Here is a 20,526-nt window from a genome sequence, read left to right on the forward strand (position 1 = left end):
GGTTAACATGGAACGCAAACCAATAATTCTATGTTATGTTGGGGGGGGGGGGGGGGATGGGGAGAGGAGAGATTTGGAGACTTTTTTACAAAGATATGCCCATACAATGGTTGAAACTAAAATGTAAATGGATCACTAGAGGTATGTGGAGTCATCTAACCATGATATTTCATTGCAAGAATAGAACATATTTATTTTATAATAATAAATTGAGTATCACCATAAAATACATTTGTTAGTATTAACTGTACAGTAAATTGGAAACTGCCTCAACAACTCCAGTGAATTAATGTTGAAGTTACCAATCTGTCCCCCCTTCACATCATAATACATTAAATCCAATAAAATTGCCTGGAGGGGCAGGGTCAGTGGGTGTAACAAAGTGATTTTGCAACTGGCAGAGGGACTTGAGAGTGGTTGTGGTAGGGAACCCGCAACTCCCATTCTGAACGCAGATAAATCAGAGGGCATATTGAACTTGCTGTGTGAGTAAAAAAGGACTCCAAGCTTCCTTCAATGATTCTGAAGTAGAACAGAATCACTCTGGCTATCAGTGATTAGGTTTGAGCAGTGAGTCTCAACATTTGGTAAGTCTTTCCAAAGTTTAGGAAATGTACCTCACATGGGCCAAATACCACATTATTTCAAAACCAAATTTCTTCAAACCAGACAAAGTATGCACTCCTTATTCAGGATCATGCACTGGCCAAGTTTTAAAATGTTAAAATAAATCTGAGTTATTTAACCACAAAAAAGACAAACATTTTTTAGCAGATGAAAAATAAAATACTTTTGCCTTCTGACTCCTCCCTGTACACATTTGGATAATTTAAAAAATAGCCTAACAGCTGTATAATCAACAATGCAATAAACAAAAAACAAAAACAAAGTTCTAATTTTGAGACTAAATAGGAACTTCAGTCCAAAAGATATGTTTTGGGTAAAAGCTGTGAGCAACGGAAAATAAGAGTTTGGCAACTGAAAGAAACTCAGTAAGTTTAAAAGCAGATGGAATTTATCATATATACCCGCTTATCCTTATCCTCTCCCCTCCCCCCAAAAACCCACCTACATTAAGATATAGTTAAGTTTAAGAATATGTACCAGTAATTTTTTTTACCCTCCAAGGTGCTGCAATTATCCTAAAACCAAGCATTACAAATCCACAAAATTTAGAATTAAGGATACACTTAAAAGAAACCCAAACATATTAAAATAAGCACATGTAAAGCACCCAAACAACTTTAACTCTGCCCTGCAGTAAGGGCTCACCATATGATTATGATTATGGCATTTTAGTGTTTGTGGTCCCAGATACAATTAAATACATTTTTAAAACACACTAGATTCCCCCCCCCCCTTCCTTTTTGCCCCCCGATAGCTGTGTTATAGGAACACAGAAATTGCCATACTGGATCAGATCCACAAACAATCTAGTCCAGTGATTTCTGATGATGGCCAGCATCAGAGGCTTCAGAGGAGCTTGCAAGAAACACTGCATTAGGCAGATGCAGAATAACCTACCTCCCACATTAGGTCTCATTCTTTTAATAGTTAGAGTTTGGCATAAAACCTGGTAGCATGAGGTTTAATATCGCCTCTAAAATGTGTTGTATTAACTATAAAAACTCTGGATATTCTTGTTATGCATATAAATATCTAAGCTCTTTTTGAATTCTATTAAATTTTTGGACTCAGCAACATCAGCAATGATCTAATTCAGATTTATGCAAAAAATATTTCTTTGTTTTCACTTCTGAATTTGTTGCTTTTCAATTTGACTGTCCCCTTTCTCCTAAGACAGGGAGAAAACAGAAATGTCCCATCTACATCCTCTATTCCATTAATTGTTTTATATACTTTTTGGAAATCTCCTTTCTAAGGTAAACAAACCTAATCTTTTCAATCTCTCTTCATAGGAAAGTGTTTCCATGCCTCTAATCATTTTTGTGACCCATCTCTAGCCCTCCTCCCCCGCCCCCCTAGAAACACTCTGAAATATCCTTTTAAAGAAGGGATGACCAAAGTATTACAGTTGGGAGTAAGCCATAAGCATTATATTTTTCTCCATCCGGTTGCTTATGCAAACTAAGGTTCCAATCCCACAATGATATACACCGCTACCTCGATATAACACGAATTTGGATATAACGCTGTAGAGCAGTGCTCCAGGGGGTCGGGGAGGGGGAGCTGCGCACTCCGGTGGATAAAAGCAAGTTCGATATAATGCAGTTTCACCTATAATGCAGTAAGATTTTTTGGTGCCTGAGGACAGCGTTATATTGAGGTAGAGGTGTACTTAATTTTACTACAGTCCAAAAGTGAGGTTGAGCATGCAGGTAGGTGTTTGAAGGATAAGGGCTTCACATATTTGTTATTCTGACTGCAATTGCACAACGAGTAGATATCTTCACTGAGCTGTAGGCAGAGATGCCCAATTCTTCTTCTCAAGTCCAGGTTGTTCCTTTACTGAATTTTTTAACAGACACCTAATAACCAGAAGTCAAAATTTATTAGGCCCTAAGCATTGCTAAGTAAGATAGGAGTTCTCAATGTTCAGGGGCAACTCCCAAGTGAGAAACCAAATCCCCACCTCTTCCCACCAGTTTGCTGAGAGAAACAAAACATTAATAAATCATCAGTGATATTTCCTCATTTCTTTTCTTAAAGAAAATAGACTGAATTGTTTACATTCCCTTAAACCCAGAAATTTTAGTTTCCATGATATTGCAAAAGCAATAGAACATATAGCTATGATACTTGCTAAGGTCACACACATTCTGTTTTGTCTGATGTTTGATTCCTAATAGCCTCATAGGGAGGCTAAGTTGCTTAATACCACACATAGCACAGAATGAGATCCTCTTTATGCTTTATATTAAAATTGTATTATTTCAGCCAAAGGTGACTCCTTTTAAAACAATGAGAACACTTTACACAAGAGCTTAACGGCTCAAGATGTCATTTTACATCAAGATGATTATGAAGCTCATTTTCCAATTACTTCTCTTCTGTTAAACTTGAAACAATGTATTTAGTGCTTGTCCCTAAAGGAACCAATAATACTCTGTAAACTGAAGAGCTAGGCTTAAAATGAAGGCACCCACTTGATGTTAACCTTTTGATCAAAAATATACACAGTGGAAAGAAAGCCAAGCAGTTGTAACTTCTGAAATAAAAGCCATAGTTAGTCATACATTCCAGCTGCAAGAACACACAAATTTCCAAAGTCTTAATTGGACCTGCTAGAAGAGCGCTTAGGTATTCTTTGTCAGAAAAAAAGTGACCTACAAATTTTCATTACTACTTGTGATACAGATGTGAGATATCTGAAGATGAACAAAAGATGCTGATTACTCACTTTTAATCTCACTTCTGTTTCAAGCAATTTGTTTAATGTATAATTACAAAACTATATTACCTTTGCTCTAATGTTCTTAAAATTAATGAAATATTTTAGCAGCTCAAATTTTGTCTACTCAAACAAAACTAAATCAACATGCAGAGACTGGGGTAGTGGAGAGGTAAGAAAGGTTTGTGGAGTAAGCTACTGCCACCATCATTTAATACCGCAAGAAGTACTTCCTAGTAATATATTATTGAAATCGATATAAATCTTTTTATACACAAAGATAGAAATATGTTTTACTAATCAATAACAGTTTGTTTCTATTTCTTTTCTTGACTTTTTTTATTTTTTAAGACAGGACATTTATCTTCAAAGTCATAAAGACTTGGCAAGAAAAATGTTTTTCCAAGCAACTGAATATTTATGTTTCAATTTGTTGCCCTTAATCTTTGTTCAGTAAATACTAAGTGTGGGTGTGCTGGAAGGAATTATACAATGAGCTTTGACACAAACTGTTCTGCTTTTATTCATGTCACGCAATACTAGTTTATTCCTTCTTTTCCTAATGCACAGCACAATTTCTCCGTGAGTAGTTTGTCTTTAATTTGTGCATTGCACTCATTTCTATAACATAGTAAATTATTCCAGATTTCAGCCAGGATAACAGAAACTTTTTTTCTTTTTTAAATGAATTTAGTACTAAATAAAAATAAAATAGCAGCAAATGAAGTTCTATCCACAGAATCGATATTATTGGTAGCTGCTAGCTTCTAATTCTGCCCCACCACATGCTTCTTTCTACTCTGGCCTAGAGGGATGATGAATTGTAATGACGAATAAGGAGTTCTCTCTCCAGGAGGGTACATTAAAAAAAATATTTTTTTAAATTGGATTCTTTAAAATTTAAATCTGACTTTTTATTTTATGTAAATTATAATGAGATTTTCTTTTTAAAAATAAACCTGTTTAAAATTAATTCTGAATTTAATAAAAATACGTTAAGGTCTGACATTATTATAATCTCTTAAAATATTTAATACATTTGTTGAATCTATGACTGTCACCATCAAAAATTTTGAGTTAAAGGATGCTTTTCTAAATAAATTAAAAAAATCCGAGGAAAAACATCTAATTTTGGAAATCAAGCTTTAAGAATATGGCATAACAGGTTATGTACTGTAGTAAGGGCTTGATGCTGTAGGGGACACTGGGACCTGGCCTATGACTCCAGGAGACCCCCATCTTGTATCGCATCAGGATCATCCATTGAGCCCACCTCGGTCTCTTACTCCTATTTTATAGCTTGTCCCTGACAGGCTCGGTTCTCAAAATTATGACTATTTATGAGTCAACTCACCACAGAAGCTTACTCTCCAGTTAATGGAAGAGCACTAACCTGCCCAGTAATTACAAGCCCTTGCTTTGGATGGTTCTAGACACTTCAAGTAAATGGCCTTTCTTGGTCTCCTTGCATGCGTACACAGAAAGAGATACAAACAAACTGAGAACCATTCATTTCTCATCTGCCTCCCTCTCTGTCTCTAAATAAATAAAATATTGCAGTGCAAAAGACATATGGGTTACACGAGTAGAAGTCTTCCATAGTTGTTAGTTTGTTTTTCTCCCCCAGAGTGAAGAATTGGGGAGGGGTGGATCCAGTTTATGGAACACGGGATAAGAAACAAAGTGTGCAAAAAAAAAAAAAAAGGAGCAATATTGGTGTTCAAGCAGGACCCTGTGGGAAGAAGGAACAGTATTCCTCAGAGTGTTGCCTCTAGTATTGATTTCAACACCTATGAACCGGAGGAAAAAACTGCCTTGGCTGCAGGTCATAAAAAGACCCTACTCAGGAAGATTTTCAAGAAACTCCTCTATCACTGGATAAAACAGGAACGTATGCCAAATAGGTGCAAATCCTAACTGACAGAATGAAACACCAAAATGAAAAATACTCCTCAGAAATAAATGACCTGAAGATGATGATGTGAACATGCCTAAAAAATCTGAATCAACTGGTTAGTAAACTTATTTTTGCATCCTTCTTATGGATTGCCTACAAGGTCCTAGTATGCTAATAAATGATAATCTATGACAAGTTATTGTAATAAAATTGTGTTTTGGGTGGATTACTTACTTATGAATTTCAAAATGTTTGTATGCAAATATAATTGGCACATTAATTTTTTGTAGGAATATTTATCAACTATATTATTACTGTGACTGCTGGACTTCTGAAAGGTTGCCGACCCTGACCTAGGATGTTTGATTATATTGAGCAATAAAAAATAATTTCAGAAGTGGTGTGCCAAGTCTTCATTTATTCACTCTAATTTAAGGTTTTGTGTGCCAGTAATACATTTTAACGTTTTTAGAAGGTCTCTTTCTATAAGTCTATAATATATAATTAAACTACTGTTGTATGTAAAGTAAATAAAGTTTTTAAAATGTTTAAGAAGCTTCATTTAAAATTAAATTAAATTAAAATGCAGAGTCCCCCGGACCTGTGGCCAGGACCCGGGCAGTGTGAGTGCCACTGAAAATCAGCTCATGTGCCGCCTTTGGCACGCATACCATAGGTTGCCTATCCCTGTCCTAGGTGAAGATTTCCTGTTTAAAAATAAAGTTCTATTAGACATTTATGAATTTTAACTTTTAAAACCATTTTTTTTTCAACTTGTTTGGTATGCTGCTAGAGATAAGGGTTTACATAGATTTAGATAATCCGTATATTTATTATCTTCCCTATAAAACTTACTTTAAAATAAATGTTATTTAAAATGTTTTACAAACAGTTGCACTAGGAGGAATCTTGCATTTACAATCACTTTGTTTAAGCAGTGCACTGAGTAATATTCAGTGAGTGACTTCCTTTACCATTTTGTTTCAGGGTCCTTCTTAGACATAAGGGATTATGAATGTCCACCATCTGCAATGTGTACCACCAGCAGCACTGCAACTAAACAAATCAGACAGTAAGTTACCTGTATCCAAAAAAAAAAAAAAAAAAAAAAAAAGTACCGTCTTCATCATCCAGTAAAACCATGGATGAGTTGTAATGAGGACCAGCAAATTCCAGCAAGACTCCATAGATGAAAAGATTGCTCGGTTCATTTATGCAACAAATTCCCCCTTTTCATCTTGTTCAGAACAAAACATTTCATTGACATGGTTCAATCATTACGACCAGACTACACTCCACCCAGTAGAGCAGACACTGCTGGAAGTTTGCTGCATACAGTGTATGAGAAAGAAATTGAACAGCGCGCAAAAAACATTGATGGGAAATGCGTTAATCTGAGTCTTGATGGGTGAAGAAATGTACACAATGATCCTGTTGTATTTGTCTGATGACAGAAGATGTTCTATTTTACAGAAGTTCTAGCTCACAGAAACAACTGATACATCAGGAAATGACTGTATAGCAGAATACTAAAAAGAAGTAACAGTAAAAGCTATAAAACTGTGAACAAAAATTAAAGTATCGAAGTGTAGCTTTACCACAGACAATGCTGCAAATGTAGCAAAGATAAGAAGAAATCTAGAAGATAATTGAGGGAACCTGAAACTTATAACATATAGGTGCAGAGCTCATCTGATACATATTTTAGCCAAAGACTTAAGTAAAACTCCAGGAATAAAGAACAATATTGTTGAAATTTAAAACTACTTCTGTAACAACCACTTTATTTCAGCTTCACTGGAGAGCAATAGGATCCAAACTATTTCTCCCCCAAGATGTACGACATAATTCAGTGGCTGAATGTTTTGAGCTATTTATTAAGAATTGGCCTATTCTGATAATTTATGAAGAAAATTGTGACAAAATAGATGGAGCTATCACAGACAAAGCAGTCAACATTGCACTAAAGAGAAATAGAGAAGATATGCTGAATACACTGAAACCTATTTCCATAGCCTTGAACAAACTGCAGAAAGATTGCTGCTGTACTACTGATACTGTTGAAATTTGGAAAGGACACTAAAGAAAAAATACTCAACAATTATGTTAAATTGTAGGCAGGAAAGAAGCAGATAGGACAAGCACTTACTCCATCTCATTTTCTTGCCAACATTCTCAATCCAAAGTACCAGAGTAGATGCCTAACTGCTGAAGAAGATGCAGCTGCTATGACATGGGCATCTAATAGTCACCCTTCAAGTCATACCAACCATAATAAATTTCAGGGCTGGAGGTGAACCATTCAAGCAATATATGTTTGCTCATTATGTTTTAAAGAAAGTCACACCACTGAACTGGTAGAAGTCAGTAGCTAAGCACCTGGAACCATATCAAGCTGAAGTGCTAAACTGACTTCTGACAGCTGTAGCCTCTTTTGCAGGCATAGAAAAACTATTTTATTCATGTGGACTAATTCATTCGAAGTTGAGAAATCGATTGGGAATTGAAAATGCAGGAAAACTTGTCTCTCTCTTTCAGCCTATGCATAAAAACAAAGAGGGAGGGACTGAGATTTACTAATTTTAAAAGTCTGAAACACAGCCCAAGTAACTTAGGTTGTCTCATTTTCAACAGATTTAGGCAAGTAGGAACTTAAGCTCCAGTCACTTTCACTTAGACATATTTGAAAATTTTCTCAGGCTCACCTGAAATATCGGTAATCAATTTTATTCACTGACTACAGTTAATACCTCTGTTTCTTTATTAAATCATTTAGTTGTAAATGTGAAATATGTTCTGATAAGAGAAGTTTGTGCCCACAACATTTAAGGTTGTTTTAATAAAAATAAATTTTATATGCTGTTTTCATTTAATTAAATTCCAGTTACCATCCTAATCCAGCTTGACACAAATCATGAGCAAAAAATTAGTTTTTTGTTGTTATAAATAAGCAATATATTATTCACTATTTTCTAACATATTAAAATGTACAATTAATAAGAATCTGAAAATATAAAGCTATATATTGTTGCTTAAATATATGTATATAGTTACAGTATACTCTCTTAGATAGAAAAAAGATGTACCAAATCTAGCACAAAGGCTTTATTTAGTTGTAAGTAAACATGTTTTAATAGTTAATGCAACTTTGTTTAGAAAGTAACTAAAGTACAAATGGAAAAGTTGATTAACATCAACTATTTAAATCAAGGATTTCCACTTGGTGATTTAAATCATTATTTAAATTGCCTTGATTTAAAATCAATCCACCCTGATTTCCAGACCCATTCAATCCAATGTGGACAACAGTTCTGTAGCAACAGAAATAACTCCTTTCGCGTTCCTCAAGCGCGGCTGTACCACCCCCAGCCCAGCCCCCAGCCCTTCCTCGCAGCTGCCTCTCCTGAGTCCTCCTGCCTGGGGTCTGTATAGCAGAAGTCTACGCTGCAGCGAGAGAAGGACAGTCAGACCCCTTCCCCCAGGTAATAGATGTAGATCATCGGGAGGGTACAGGGAGGGTCCAGATAGGCAAAAAGTCAAACAGTAAGAGTTTGAATGAAAAAGTGTTTGACTCAAAAATGTGATTCAAACAATAAGTCCTCCTCAAAGATAATAAAACTTGAAATTCCTGACATTTCTAAGGAAAAATACAAGCAGAAGAAAACTTTTTTTCTTTTGGAGGAAAAAATAGACAGGCTACCTTTAAAAAGTAAAAAAAGATCCCATTCAAGAAAAAAAAAAACTATTTTCAGTTCTTGTTTGTTTAATAGTATTCCAAATCCTGGAATTGAGGGGGATCATTTACAGTACCACATTTTAAAACTTACCACAATGTTGTATATGTGCTGGGTGGTCTCATTTTTCAAAACACTACGTAGGAGATACATATTGTACTATTAATACTACAAACTTGATACTGTTTCAAAAAAATTGTGTTGAAAATTATAAACAACTATTTTAGAACATATTATTCTCCAAAGAATACCAGCTTGTTAAATAAAATGAATTAATTGGAAAATACAGTTATATTTGCAATTACAAACACATGTTGCAACTCTGAAGTTCAGCCGGTACTGCAAATAGGCTTTACAAATCTCAATTAAGAATCCGAGAAAAAGAATGACCGATTCACTCTTCCAAGCTCTGGTCTTTCAGTGCTGTTATTTAAAGACCAACTTCTGGTTCTTCTACATAAAGTTTGAATAAAACTAAAAAAGTCTGATCTAGTTAAGCTAAATACTGTGCAGCAACATAGCTTTGAATGTATTTAGACTGATTACAATTTTATTTTATTATCCTCTAAAAAACAGGATAAAAAACATGAATTTAAAATTGCTGACTTTAATTAGAGGATACTCATGGTCATTGTGATGAATAACCTGTTCATTTACTCTCAAGGGAGATAGAAATAGGACAGATCTAGGCTCTCAGTCAAAGGAAAGGTACCAGGGGGTTGCCCCATAAATTACAAGGAAGATGCTCGCTATGGTCAGAGCAAACACAAGGAAAGCTTAAAATATTATGAGGAAGACAACAATGGGCAATAACTTGATCTGTAGACTTGCAAACATTACCTAAAAAGTATCAGGTTTTAATCTTTTAAAAGGTCAGTATTAATATCTGCGTCTTTAATGGTCAGATTATTGCACTGCCACAAAACAATTAAAACAACACACTATCTCCAAGTACACTGTCAGAGTCAATCCAATGCACTTTCTAAAACCCTACTTCAGCTTTAACAATCAGATATTCCAAACATCCTGAATACTTTAAACAAAGCTAACAATAGCAAATCAATGGCTTTCCAAGTTAAAAGCTTTACACAACCTAACAGATTCGGATCTTAAGCCTCATAATAAAATAAGTTACTCATAAAAGAAAATTATGTTGGTCAGGAGAAAGCATTTTTTAAAAAGTCTTCTTTGTCTCATCATTATCTGTTTGCTTAGTATGTAACATGAGATACATATACACTATAAAGGAAAAAGCAACAAAAAAAACTTTTAAGAAAATTGACAAGGGTTGAAGACAGGTTTTACATTTGCTTGGTTTCTCTTATTGACATAACCAAGGGAAATGAAAATCCATCTGTTTTTAAAATACTAGCTGAAAGAATAAAAGGAGACTCCCCTGTCCTGTTTTTTTTTTTTTTCGGGGGGTAGGGGAGTGTGTTAAAAACGTAAGTTTTATCTATGGCCCTCATTACCATAGTATCTAAGTGCTTCACAAAATTTAATGTATTTATCCTCACATCTCTCTTTTGAGGCAGAAGAATACTATAATCCCCATTTTCTAATGCTAACCTGAGGCACGGAAAGGCTAAGTGACTTGTCTAAGGTCACAAAAAAGTCTGTGGCAGAGCAGGACCTTGATCCCAAGTCTTTAGCTATTACCCTAACACTGGACCATCCTTCCTCTCTTTAATGGCCTGTGTGAAAATGTATCACAAATAGCAACTTTGTTTGCCTTTGTTAGAAATTTAGAGGTTTAGTAGGTTGAAGAATGAAATACACTCATCCCTGGTTCTTCCAGGCAAAGACTGAGGGCATGGCTACACTTGCAGATGTGGAGCACTGTGAGTTAAACCTGCCTTCGTAGAGCGCAGTAGGGAAAGTACTGAAGTCTGTCCACACTGACAGCTGCTTGCACACTGGCGTGACCACATTTGCGGCACTTGCAGCGGCATTGGGAGCGGTGCATTATGGGCAGCTATCCCAGCATGCAAGTGGCTGCAATGTGCTTTTCAAATGGGGGAGTGGGGTGGATTGTGACAGGGAGTATGTTGTGTGTATGTGGAGGGAGAGAGAGTGGGGTTTTGGGGGGCTGAGAGCATGTCAGCATTCTGTCTGGTAAGTTCAGAAAGCAGCAGACTCCCTCCCACCCCCGCCTCTCTCTCTCACACACACAGCATTCCACACTAATGGCTTGCATGCTGGCTGTCAGAAATGGAGCTTTGAAATGGCATTTCTGCATTCCTACAGGAGTTCAAAACAATGACAAGAGTGGCCACTTGACTTAAGGGGATTATGAGACGTTTCCGGAGGCCGATCAGAGCGTAGTGACCCAACACCTTGTTCACACTGATGCCGTGCGTTGTAGCCAAGCGCAGCAAACGTTATTCCTCTCGCCGAGGTGGAGTACCAGCAGCGCTGTAGCCGCAGAGACAGAGCGCTCTACGTGACTTGCCAGTGTGGACGGGGAAATGAGCTAGGGCGCCCGGAGTTCCTTCATTGCGCTGTAACTCGCAAGTGTAGCCAAGCCCTGAGCTACATTTTCAGGACTATTTGGGGAACTTTGCAGTGTAACTGTCTATGTTGTACCCATTCAACTGATGAAAACATCAATCTTCAAGACTATCAGTCATACCTATTATGAGCACTTAATTCATATGAAAGACAAAAGCAATGGTATTCTGTATGAAATTGAAGGTTACAGTTCTAATTCTTGGTATTGTTAAGGCAATTTACCATATTCCCTATTAAATCCAATCTTGTAGAGATCATAATATTGTTTTGTTTTAACTTCAGAACACTACTATGGTCCAATATATTAATGTGAAAAACACTAAACTTAATATTAGAAATGAGTAAGAGTTTAGTAAAAAGGCAAGTGAGATCTTTTTTAAATACTTGAGAAATTGCTTGAAAAGTAGAAGTAGACAAGTTCAATTAACTGCAGTCATGAGTTACCACATCTAAAATGACACAGCTTATTCAAAGAAAGAAGTCAAAAAATGGGATTGTCCACACAAAAGAAAAATAACTCTTCAGCAACTCCAGTCTGTGAAAGCTACAGAAGAGGGTCTGTTATGTTGGCCCTGAAGCAATATACATTGCGACATCTGAGTCATATTCATTCCGTATCTGGATTTTGTGATCCCAACCCGTACTGGCCTCTAGTGGGAAGGAAGAGTACTTTGTGTCATTCTGTAACAATCCCTAGATCTGAGCTACTGTAGAAGTAGCATTGTTATCTTCAAACAATCTCATCCAGCTCTCCTCAGCCAAGAAAAAACACCACAATGCAGACTAAAGGATGGATGGGGAAAGGAACTCCTTTATTTGAAGACTGGGGTGTGAGGGAAGGGACAGGGTCGGGGAAGTAACATATGCTTTCTAAATTAAACCCTGCATATTAATAACCAAAATGAATTTTATATAATCAATGTCAATTTAGAAAAGAAAAAAAATTACACGAGTTTCACAATAGGTCTTCATATTTATGGCACACCTGTTTTAGAAGAGTATATTGCAGAATCATAATACCAATTTATATTCCTATGAAACGTCCATCAAAGACTGATCATGTAAATTATATGGGGTTGTCAGTGTGTTGGGAAGGGACAGAGAGGGAAAGTGTTAAATCACAGCATTTTTAATGGTCGTTTCTTTTGTGATTAGCAATGAGATGTATGTTTTACAATGTGAAATATGTTTGGCGAAGATATGTTAATATTTTATGATTAAATGGACACATTCAACTTGAAAATCATTTTTCTGACAATGACGACTGCTTTTATTGTGATTTTTAGCTTTTACCTTATTTTTTTCCCCTTTTTGTCCAAATCAAACAGGGGTATACGAGATAGGGTCAAGGAGAACCAGGAATTTGGATCTCTTCTGCTGGGGTTACCCCTCATTTTATCTACAGGGTTGATGTTCTTTAAACATCTTTTTAGGACACTAAGTGCTTGTCAATACAAAGAACTTAGTGCAGAGTAATTTAGGGTATAAATGCAAAGTGCAAAGGCGCTTCTAATGCACAGTAAGAGTAGCCACATAGGGAGTTAGCGAGAAATCACTAGTGTGCTTTAAGAGTAGCAGCCGTGTTAGTCTGTATCTGCAAAAAGAACAGGAGTACTTGTGGCACCTTAGAGACTAACAAATTTGTTAGTCTCTAAGGTGCCACAAGTACTCCTGTTCTTTTAGTGTGCTTTAAATTCACATCCTGCATGTCCCTGTGAAGACAAGCTGCTAGATGCAAGAGAGTGGAGATGTTGATATCAACCTGGGCCCCTCTGCAGAGAATTTTGCCCAAAATGACAAGTTCCAGGGAGATGCCAATGGGAATTATAGACCAAATAGGTTGGAGCTAGAGCTGGGCAAATCACTGATTTTTCAGTTTGCTGGCAATTAAAAAAAAAAAAAACAGTAGCAGCCAAATCAAATTTGAAAAATTCCAGACAAATTTGGCAAATTGAAGTCCATTTCAGATTAAATTAAACATTTTATTTGACTGAAAACATTTTGTTCTGGCCATTTTTAAAGGGTTAGATTCACAAAATTGCCAGAGAAGAATGAGTTGGTTAAGGAACGTTCTGAGAGAGGTTAAAATGGAGGCTTCATGATCCTCAGGTCTGTATTGAGGTCCTAGACCAAAGGTTATTCTCTGACCAGTGGGTAAGTCATAGGTTTAATAGTTTATTTAAGTCAAAGAATATACACCTCAGAAAACAAGTTTTAATTTCTGAATCATATCTGTTCTATATTTCCATTTCTGTCCATCTCCTAGTATTTTTAAACAATATCATCAGCTTGATTTCATTGTTCTAATAATTTCCATCAAATACATTTGGCAATTATTAACCTTTCTCGTAAGTGTTTGCTTCTAAATACACAGCTACTTGTTGTTCTGCTGCAACAATAAGGGCAAAAGCATCAGAGTACAGTTTCTTCCTTGCAATCCTCTTAAAGGAATAAGTGCCCACAAACAAAGACAGAGAAAGGAAAATACTTGAGATATAGGATGAAGAAAACCCATCTTTAAGAAACTGAAGTTGAGGACAATTTCTAATTTATCCCATATATTCAAACATGGGTCACAGCACACCACAAACTAGATGTCTTATTCCTTAAATATTCCAGAAAAACAAAAGATGAAAACCTATTCCTTAATGTGTAGCCTCAAATCATACACTTAAAAATCCCCATAAATCCTGTTTCCCCATTACTATTATGATACAGAAAACAGATTGTTCAACCATGGACAACATGCGAATCAGTTTGAACTCTGAAGTCTTAGTAGGTACTATCCTGCAAAGAAACTTTGTTGCAGACATGTAATAAATGTAGGTTTCCTTCCAGTATGTAGAAACTCAGGGAACTCACCTTTTAATAAACAAGGAATCTTCTGGGCACAATATTTTATGCTTTTGAATTCTAATAAGCCCTAGTTAAATGTATAAAGTACATAATTGACAAAGATGTTTTCCAGTGGAAAGCTCTAATACCATTTAGTTATATACTGCTTCAAGTAAGATTAAATGGTTATTCAATATTTTCATAATAAGCAAAAATGCATCAAGTTACAGTAGAATGTTGTTTCTGCACCTATAACCAAGTGCAATGGGAAAAATATTTCTTGCTGTCTATAATTATTTCTGTGCCTTAATAATATCCAAGCTTAAATTTACCACTTATGCTAACACTTTACTGTATCGTGAGATTTTAGTTGGTGCTAATTTTGAAAAACACAAAGTAGGTTTTCATTAAGCAACATCATATGTCAAATATAGGTGAGGGTGAGAGGGTCTACACTGTAGCTGCTGTATAAAATAAGCAGACAGAAATAGCTCGGTAATGCTAAACAGAATGAACCATATAGAACTGCAATACACTGCACAGACCTCAGCCTTAGAAAGACAAGAAGGCCAAGCAGCACTTCCTTGTTCTTTATCTCTTGTTACAAAAAAAAAGACATTGGATCTACTGCAGGTAGAAAAGGTCATGTCTGTCAACATTTTATTATTCCCCAAAGTCCCCCAAGTGAGAAAAACCCCATTTAACCGCTGAAAAATGTTGTCCAGGGGCTTTTTCCTCTGTATCACTCAGCTTTTCAATCAAACAATGGCCAGCTAGAGTATTGGAGAAGTAGGCAACTTGAAATCTTGTATGTGTTTTCTTCCCTTGAATTTCAGGAAAATCACTAATGCACATGCTGAGTAAGGACTTTTTCAACTGTCATCCGACCAAAAGATTAATTCGAAGCTGATGGGAGAGGGAGAAGGGAGATCTGAAAAAAAAAATCTTCACACATATTTTACACCAGTTAGTCCAATGATTTCAACAGAGATACTTCAGATTTACATCACTGTGTTATCAGAATCAGGCCCTATATCTCTGCTTTTTAGAAATTGCTGGAGCATGCAGATTATATCACTTATACTATTTTATACTGCCTTTACTGGATATGGAAATATGATTTATGTATATACTACAGAGTGTTGAAAAGATTCAGGGACAATAGTGTTGCTTTCAGTACACCTGCACAGCTATCAATACCTTTAAATTAGAGCTACAGTAAGTAAAAAGAACACAATTCAGTTAATAAATATACTCTTGAAAATGTACAGGATAATTTGAAAAGAGCCAAGAGTGAAAGGTTGACAAAAATCAGTATTGAAGAAGTTTCCTTCATCAAACCTCTACATCAGACGTGAACATGTTACAGAAACAAGTAATTATCTCTCAAACACGGTTATTTTGCAAGTTTATTTTCCAGTCAGACTGTCTTTGATATTACTTGGAGAGAACTTTTTCTTTAGGTATTGAACAGTCCAGAGATTTATTATCAGAGTTTGCCTCCTTGTGTTTAGAAAATGACATCCCTTGAATAAGTTATGCAACTCTATTAAGCAATCTAACCTCCACCCATATTACTTAATGAAGAAAGAATTCCACCTTGTTCACCATTAATCACCTGTGCCCTTTTCTCTAGTGGAGCTATATAACTTTTCTTCTAGACATTACTACATACTAAATCTGATCATTAGTGGGGTGTGGAAACTGCTAGGCGTGAACAAGCACCATTGAGAAGATCTTGCCATATGATTAACACAAACTATTTAATACAGCCTAGAAAAGGAAATGCTCAAAGAAAGTATTTTACAATACACAGTTTAAAATAAAAGTAGTTTAAGCCCAACATGTAATCTTTAAAAACTATTATAGTCTAACAAACACTTCTAAATGTATATCTTTCTATTTAAAATTTTCTGTTTGCTATTTTTGTGAGACAAACAATACGTTACACTTTGCGTCTTGATTTTAGGTTATTACTTAGAGGTAAAAAATCTGACTACCAATTCAAGTACCAAGGTCTGTTCATAACACAGACTTAACACCCACTATCTGTTGAAATAGAGGGGGGGGAGGGGAGATGAGGAAGGGAACAGCAGGAAGTTACATATAGCAGTAATATCAAGGAGTGGTCACTACTGACAATTTTACTGCTAAAAAATGTGCAGAAATGTCCTTAGGCCCTGGCACCGCCAACACTCATGAACGTGCTTAATTTTACTACCTTGAGTCACAAGACATCAATGGGAATAGTCATCATAGTAAAATTAAACACACACATTTTCAGGATCAAAGCCTATCTCCTCGATCATGCAACTCCTTGTCCTTGCATGGAATCCCACCGACATGGAGTTCAACGGGGCTCTCCAGCACACCAACACACCAGAAGTTGCAGGATTGGAGCCATACAAGATAGTTTCATTGCTAGAGATGGGTAGGATGTCTATTTGTATGAAACACTACTTAAAGTTTCTAAATGATTTCAGTGACGACTGATTCTTTTTCTCAGTGACATTTAAAAGGATTCAGAATCTAAATAGTGTTTGGTTTTGAAAACTAGATGTCATCACTTTTTACTTTAAATTGTAATGTAATGAGAAACATTATGTCACTGGAACATATTTTTCTGCTATGTTCAATAACACAGTAAGCACACTTAAGTGGCCAGATGGAAAAGTCAAGGCCACCTACACTAATTTAAAGCTCAAGCAGGGATGTACCATAAATGATATAAAGCTAATTGGCACTTTATCTCCTCTCCCTTAAGTATTTATTCACTGAAGTTCAAATATCATAAAATACACTCAACTATCACAACATATTAAGATGTGATAAAAAGTTAGTTTTTTCCTACATACTCTTGAGAACTTATATTAGATTTCAGAACAAATATATAAATCAAGAAAACAAGAGACATTAGTATTGGTTAGTCATCAAACATTTCTGCATTTAGTTTCATCAGAACAAAAACCTGCATTTACTTGCTTACATGAAACTCTATTATTTGTACGACGTAGTTAGACATTGTGTTACATCTGATAACAAAAAAGGACTCCAGGAGCGAGCTAGTGCTTCCTTTCACACACAAGATGACTTTGTGTTGTGTTTTACTAGAACCATCCAGCAATTATTACAAACATCCAGTTTTCCTGTTATTTTACAGATGCCTTATTCAACTTTTGATATTCTAGTACTGTATTAGCATATTATTTGTTTGCAGGAAATAAAGACTAGGATCATTCTTGTGCTGCTGAGTTGCCTATGTTTTTCAAAACATTGAAAGTCTGCATTTTCAGTTCACCTCTGTATACTTTATTAAATCATTGGTTAAAAAGCTCCTTTCCCCATTTACTCCTTTCTGAAAATATACTACTGCAGGGGTCAGCAACCTTTCAAAAGTGGTGTGCCAAGTCTTCATTTATTCACTCTAATTTAAGGTTTCATGTGGCAGTAATACATTTTAATGTTTTTAGAAGGTCTCTTTCTATAAGTCTATAATATATAACTAAACTATTGTTGTATGAAAGTAAATAAGGTTTTAAAAATGTTTAAGAAGCTTCATTTAAAATTAAATTAAAATGCAGAGCCCCCCCAGACCAGTGGCCAGGACCCAGACAGTGTGAGTGCCACTGAAAATCAGCTCGCATGCCGCCTTCGGCACACGTGCCATAGGTTGCCTACCCCTGTACTACTGCAACTCCCTTAAGTTACCTCCAGATAAAATTATCTCAAAGGGGAAGAATAAGTCATTCAAGAGAGAGAAACAGTAAGGCATGCTCTACACCTAAAACTTCGGTTGGCCTAGCTATGTTGCTCAGCAATGTGAATAATTAACACCCCAGAGAGATGTAGTTAGGCCAGCCTAAGCCCCAATATAGAGACCGCTAAATCAATGGAAGAATTCTTCTGTCAACTACTACTGCCTCTCGAAGGGGCAGATTAACTACAGCAATGAAAAAAAACCCTTCTGACATTGTAGCAAGGATCTACACTAGTGCAATACAGCTGCAGCGCTGTTGCTGTGCTGCTATAGTGTCTGTAGCGTAGACAAGCCCTAAGAAAATATAATTTCCTCCCTGCTGAAAATGAGTGAGGGCCATTCTACAGTACAGTGCTGCATAAGCACAGCTACACCAATTGTGCCACTGGAGCACTCTCCTGTCGACATATACTTCGGCGAGAAACATAAGCTATGTTGGCAGGAGAGCATCTTCCGCCAACGTAGCGCCAGTGTGGACAGCACAAAACTTGCATCCATGTAACCTGAACAACGTAAATTAGATTGGGCTGTAGTGTAGACCTGCACTTAGAAAGAGGAAATTTCAAACAATAACAAATGAAGATTTTAAATATCTGACCTATACACAAACATCTGTCTCAAAAGATGGGGAAAATGAACTGCTGAAGGCCAGACAAATCAGCAGCAGAGCTGGGAACAGAACCAAGCTCTCCTGAATCTAGTCCATTTCCATTACATGCATCTGATGAAGTGGGCATTCACCCACCAAAGCTTATGCTCCAATACTTCTGTTAGTCTTAAAGGTGCCACAGGACTCTCTGTTGCTTTTTACAGATCCAGACTAACAGGGCTACCCCTCTGATACTTGAATCTAGTCTGTTTCTCCATTTTATGAGTCTACTTTTATATTTCAAAGATTTCTTAAAATCCCTTATAAACATTATTCCAACTTCTAAGGTGACCCATTTATTATAGTGAGGTGAGGGTGGGGACACTGGGCGGTGTTTTGCTAGACGTTGAGGCTTGGGCATTAATCACGGAGGGTTGGGGGGAGGGGGACGACCCCAAATAAGTGCTCCCTTAATAAAAGGCAACGCTGAGTTTGGAACAAACATTAATGTATCGCACCGGCGGTGCAAGGCGGACAAATTTAGTCGTGGTACAAAACTATTTATGACAACGCTAATGAACAGCTACTGCGCTGTGATTCTTAACTCCACCCCCCTCCCCATAGAAAAATGGTCTGTCCTTGCAGGGGGGGGGGGGGATGGGGGGAGGCCGGGAGCCCCGGAGACGCGCAGGGGGCTGTAGTTGGAAGCGGAATTGGGGGCGGGGCAGGGGACACAGCCACGGGATGGGGGCGTGGCTGTCGGGTATCGGTCAGTGAGTGGTGGGGGCGGGGGGACCGGGCGGGGAGTGGGGGGCGGGGCTCTGGTGGCCGTTGCAGCCTCACTCACAGTAATACGCCACCACCGGCTCCCGCTTGTCCAGCTCCTGCCCGGTTCGCAAATGATGCTGGAGGCTCTTGAACTGCTCCGGCAGCGGAGGAAGGGCCGTGGCCGCCATGACGCCCCAGACCGGACCCGCGGTGGCAGCACTAGCAACAACAACTAGCACCGCGGCCCACTTCCGCTTCCGGTGCAGTAACAGCCGCCGGCCGAGGCGGGCGAGCGGGAGAGAGAGGCGCCTCGCTCCTGCAACAGCGCCCCCTGGTGAGCGGCGGGGGAAAGTGAGGCGAGGGGCCGCCACCCGCGGTGCGAAGTGGCCTGGTGCAGAGCGCGCCTGCCTGGTGGGCGAGCCGTGTTCGAAGCCCAGCGCTGACACCAGCGTCCTTTGATCCGGGAGCTTTAGAACTCGCCTAGGGCTGCTCTTGGCCGGGCAGGTGGTCGCTAGCGTAGCCGCTGCAGGCCTGTTCTTATCAAAGGCAGAGACAAAAATTGTGGCCTCCTCCACTGTGCTGATTCCCCTGTCAGACATAGGTGGTAACTCTGTGGGTGCTCTGGGGCTGGAGCACCCACAGAAAAATAACAGTGGGTGCTCAGTTACCTTTATTCAGAAGAGTTTTGATTTATCAAAGCTTACTATGGAAAACTAGCAGACTCACCAGCCTGGGACAGTGCATCCCTAGTGGACCTACAAGCTATGCTTCTTTGGAAACTTTTCCTTCAAGTGTCCTCTCTGACGTCTCTTATTTGGATATGGTGGGAGAGGACGGGGGCAAAGGGAAACTTGGATGCAAAGCTGCTTAAGAAATGGAGTTTGTAATTCACTGTACCGTGGGCACTTTTCCTGGAGAACCTCTGCACTCTACAATCCCCTTCAGTCATCTCCCCATTGCACATTTGAATGGGTTTTTCCCCATTTATTTTTAAATGGTTAAAATGTAAAAAAAAATACATGCTTAAATGTGTCTTGAGCTGGGACATGGGAGGATGGAGGGGATTGAATATGATGGAGTGGA

General features: G+C 37.7%; 1 protein-coding gene across 1 annotated transcript in view; it reads right to left on the reverse strand.

Annotated features, from left to right (window-relative positions):
• VTA1 (vesicle trafficking 1) overlaps window positions 1-19,719 on the reverse strand; it is a 39,098-nt gene extending 19,379 nt beyond the window's left edge. The window contains exon 1 of the mRNA XM_034766880.1: window positions 19,523-19,719. Within this exon, the coding sequence (XP_034622771.1) occupies window positions 19,523-19,631 (109 nt within the window). The 5' untranslated portion in view covers window positions 19,632-19,719. The remainder of the gene's footprint in view (window positions 1-19,522) is intronic.
• Window positions 19,720-20,526: the final 807 nt, after the last annotated feature.

This window comes from Trachemys scripta, chromosome 3 (genome assembly GCF_013100865.1).
Source record: "Trachemys scripta elegans isolate TJP31775 chromosome 3, CAS_Tse_1.0, whole genome shotgun sequence".
In the NCBI taxonomy this organism is placed as follows: domain Eukaryota; kingdom Metazoa; phylum Chordata; order Testudines; family Emydidae; genus Trachemys; species Trachemys scripta.